Raw genomic sequence first — 3,848 nt, 5'->3', positions numbered from 1 at the left:
AGCTTACTTCAGCAATGGTGCCATTTTATATATTCTGGTGAGACCACATTCACCGTTTACAACGTGAAATGACAAGTGAGGGCATGAAGAACATCGTCCACATGTCAGATAACAATTCTGCTGAATTGTATGGTAACAGTAGAATGCTACCTCTGGGGAGTAAACATACATTTCATCCACACCTTAAATCGGAGCAGATTTGAGACATGGTTACAGTGATTGCAGTAAATATCTACTGCTTTTTCTTGTGGAGAGCGCTGTCAATTTATCATGCCATATAAAACACCCGCATTGAGATTGATGTATAATTGAATACCCGTGTTGGAAAAAGTGGCACAGCACAGCACAGCACGACATTATAAAGACTACATAAAGGAGATATTATATTTATTAGTCTTGCCATTGCTGTACAGATACGTTAAAACAGGATTCTAATGGGTTTATAAAGGCTGGCTCTGAACTTGAAGGCTGCAATTTGTGTGATCAAATGCACTTGTACTACTTCTGTCGATCTTGGCCATGTCAGTGCGGATATTTTTACTCACTGTGATGTTTTGCTTCCTATGTTCAGCTGTATATTTGTTTCCACGTCTTTTGAGAATCCATACATTGCCTTCTAATCCATTGCCACCACCTCCACTTCAAAGTGACTTTATGGGTAAGGCGATTCAATTTTCTTGGCTCGTGCATTCATTTTTAAATTAAAGTGCCAGTCTTATTTTGACTGTTATCATATCAAGCGTGATTGAATCTTATCACTTTTGATATTCCATTGATGACACCGGTGAATGTCAAACATATCTGAAGACATGTATTTTGTAGCGATGGAAAAACGTTTATTTCATTTACTTTCGTCAAAACTCTACCCAATTTTAATTATGTAGCAATACACTTTACAAAAGGTATTAATCCAAAGCTGTACCCAGTTTTATTATTTAAAAATCTAATCAGTTTTGATATTTCATTGATAACCCTACTGAATGTCAAACTTATCTGAAGTCTTCAGAAGACACATGTATTTTGTAGCGTTGGAAATCGTTAATTTCGTTAAAACTCCACCCGATCTTACTTATGTAGCAGTGCACCTTATAAATGTGTCGTGCGCTGTGTTGTACATATGTCACAAGTGTAAAAAAAACATTGAAGTTTTGTCTGTAATGATTACGAAAAAATCATTCAAAGAGCGAAAATTATGTAGTTTGATTGATTTAATCTATTCTTGTATTAATGTTGTGTACCTTTGGAGTATACATAGTTACCTGTCAGTTTCAAGCGAAAGATATAAGCCGTACGTATGATATTTATGCCTCGTTTTTTGTACCAACCTGATGGCGTAATTTACGTCTGTTGAATGTCAAATCGAGACTCCATTCTGGATGAGAATATGTCGTTTGGAGCCAGCTTGAAATGTGAATTAATATTACATTAACAGAGAAGTATGTTTCTGTTCACTGAATGAAAACTTTGTCACATTATGTTTGTTTAAGCAATATGGTTAGTTACCCTTTGGGTATATGGTAACACAAACCGTATTGCTTGTAATACAATCCCGAACAGAAATATAAACAACCAAAAACGTAAGAAGGAGAAAAAAGAAGACACTAAGAAAAAATATATCAGATGATTTGCTAGAGTATATAAGATCACCCGTACCTAGCTTGTGCCTACTGTATACATTGGCGGATTTAGAGCGGGTTTTAGGGGGAGCCTGACACCGACTCTCCCTTCTATTTCTGGTCCCATCTTAAAATTAGAAGTTTAACTAGCTAAATCATAGTTCTAAACCCTACCTAATGGCACCATTCGCCCTCTTAAATACCAAAAAAATTCAGGTCCCGAACCCCACGCCAAGTGTGTGTGTGTGTGTGGGGGGGGGGGGCGACTTTGCATCCGCGGCCCCGCCCCTTTAAATAATCCTTGATCAGTTCGTGTGTATAGTCGAAGTATAAATACAACTTAGTGATATACATTTCTTTATTTTTCAACTATTTATTTATTTAAATTTTTCAATTATTTATTTATTTAATAATAATTAATACAAACCGTGAAGTCGGAGTATAAATAAAATTTTGATATGTGACTTGAAGTATTAAGTAACGCACAGTAGTTTATTTACTTATTTTTTTTATCTATTTATTTATTTATTTTTTTTTTCCTTTCAGGGATAAATAGGAACATTCAAGATTCACTGTTGCAGTCTGCCTACAACGTACCTCCCATAAAATGCCTACCAAAGGGACAATGCCAGCCAACCCGACATATTATGTTTCTAAAAGTGCACAAATGCGGCTCAACTACAATGAGGAAAATTTTAGAACAGGCTACTCTTAAATATAAGTTAAAACGTCTTTATCCGAAGAAAAGCAAAATATTTTACCCAAGGAAATCTATGTTCAATATTACCCGTAGGAAAATAACCGTTAACGACGCCAACTATAACCAGAATGTAACCTATGATATAATTTTCAATCACATGATTTTTGACTCAAGAGTAATAGAAACCATGATGCCGAATGATACGTTTTATATTGGTATAGTTCGCGAACCATTTTCTCAGTTTCAAAGCGCGTTCAATTTTTTTCGTATTTCAAGTAAATTCAACTTAACAAACACCACGAACCCGGTCGTGGAATTTATGGAAAACCCATCCAAGTATTGGACCGACGCCTATGTCACAACCCATGTAGGCTTCTTGAGAAACGCCATGATGTATGAGTTTGGGTTCCCAGACGATAGAAATGATCTTAGGAACAACGACAGATTCATTGCTGAGTATATTGATTTCTTGGACAAGAAGTTCGATTTTGTAATCGTCTTGGAAATGTTTGATGAAAGTTTAGTGCTACTACGCCGCTTGCTGTGCTGGGGCATGGACGACGTCTTATATGTTGTTTCTAACAAACAGGAATGTGAATATAAACATGTGAAAGACGAAATTACTGTAAAGAAACATAGGCAATGGAGCAAAGCTGACTATCAGTTATATAATCACTTCCTGTTAAAGCTACAAAACACTCTTATGTTGCAAGGGTCGGATTTCAATCGTGAGGTGTTGCTTTTCCGTAAAGCAATCTCGGCATTCGGCAAATGTAAGCGTTCACGTTTAGAAGTTTGCAAAAATGATTTCAAAAAATTATTATCGGGCATATATCCACATTGCTAAGTCTTCAGCAATTCCAGAGCAACTGAGTGATGGTGGAAATTATACTTTTAAATAATGGAAAAGAAGTGACAACCTTAGTTTAAAAGATAGGAGTACAACTAGCCTAGCAGATGAATAATTAAAGCTGTGCAAATTAATTTCATGAATTATTTTATCACTCACGGTGTGTGGACTTGCAGTGATGGGCGCTGGCCAAAGCTGTAAAATTCACCGTTCAGTGCCTTTTTTCTCTTTATTTTAATTACTTAAGGCTTGTCATTAGTGCTTGCCATCTGGTGATGTAAGTATCAAATGGAATACGACTGGTATAGTTGAATATATGAAATGCATTGTATTTCTTCAACATTAAAACAGGGACTTCCCACACAATTCTCTCTCTCTCTCTCTCTCTCTCTCTCAGACATTACAGTATTTCTTTCATCCATGGTATTGCTTGTACTTGCAAAAGGTATGATGAAATACGACTGAATACGAAATGAATACCACTGAACAGAATATAAGAAATATTTCTTCAACATCAAAAGAGGGCCTTCCACACACACAAGAGGGCTTTCTCTCTCTCTCTCTCTCTCATTCGAAAATAACAATATTTCCCTCATTCATAAATATGCTTGTATTTGCAAAAAAAATAAGACCACAAGTGTACAATTGTTTAAAAAAGGAGATATTTGATTCAATGTGGCAG

General features: G+C 35.9%; 1 protein-coding gene across 1 annotated transcript; it reads left to right on the top strand.

The window, feature by feature from the left end:
• The first annotated feature begins 303 nt into the window (after positions 1–303).
• On the top strand, positions 304–3,513 carry LOC106156277 (galactosylceramide sulfotransferase). Its single transcript, XM_013531471.2, has 2 exons — positions 304–658; positions 2,163–3,513. The coding sequence occupies exons 1-2, from the start codon at positions 520–522 to the stop codon at positions 3,161–3,163; spliced, it is 1,140 nt and encodes a 379-aa protein (XP_013386925.1). The 5' UTR covers positions 304–519; the 3' UTR covers positions 3,164–3,513.
• The last annotated feature ends 335 nt before the right edge of the window (positions 3,514–3,848 follow it).

This window comes from Lingula anatina, chromosome 5 (assembly GCF_051362555.1).
Source record: "Lingula anatina isolate TDL-2025a chromosome 5, LinAna3.0, whole genome shotgun sequence".
In the NCBI taxonomy this organism is placed as follows: Eukaryota; Metazoa; Brachiopoda; class Lingulata; order Lingulida; family Lingulidae; genus Lingula; species Lingula anatina.
This window is presented reverse-complemented; position numbering and strand designations above follow the sequence as displayed.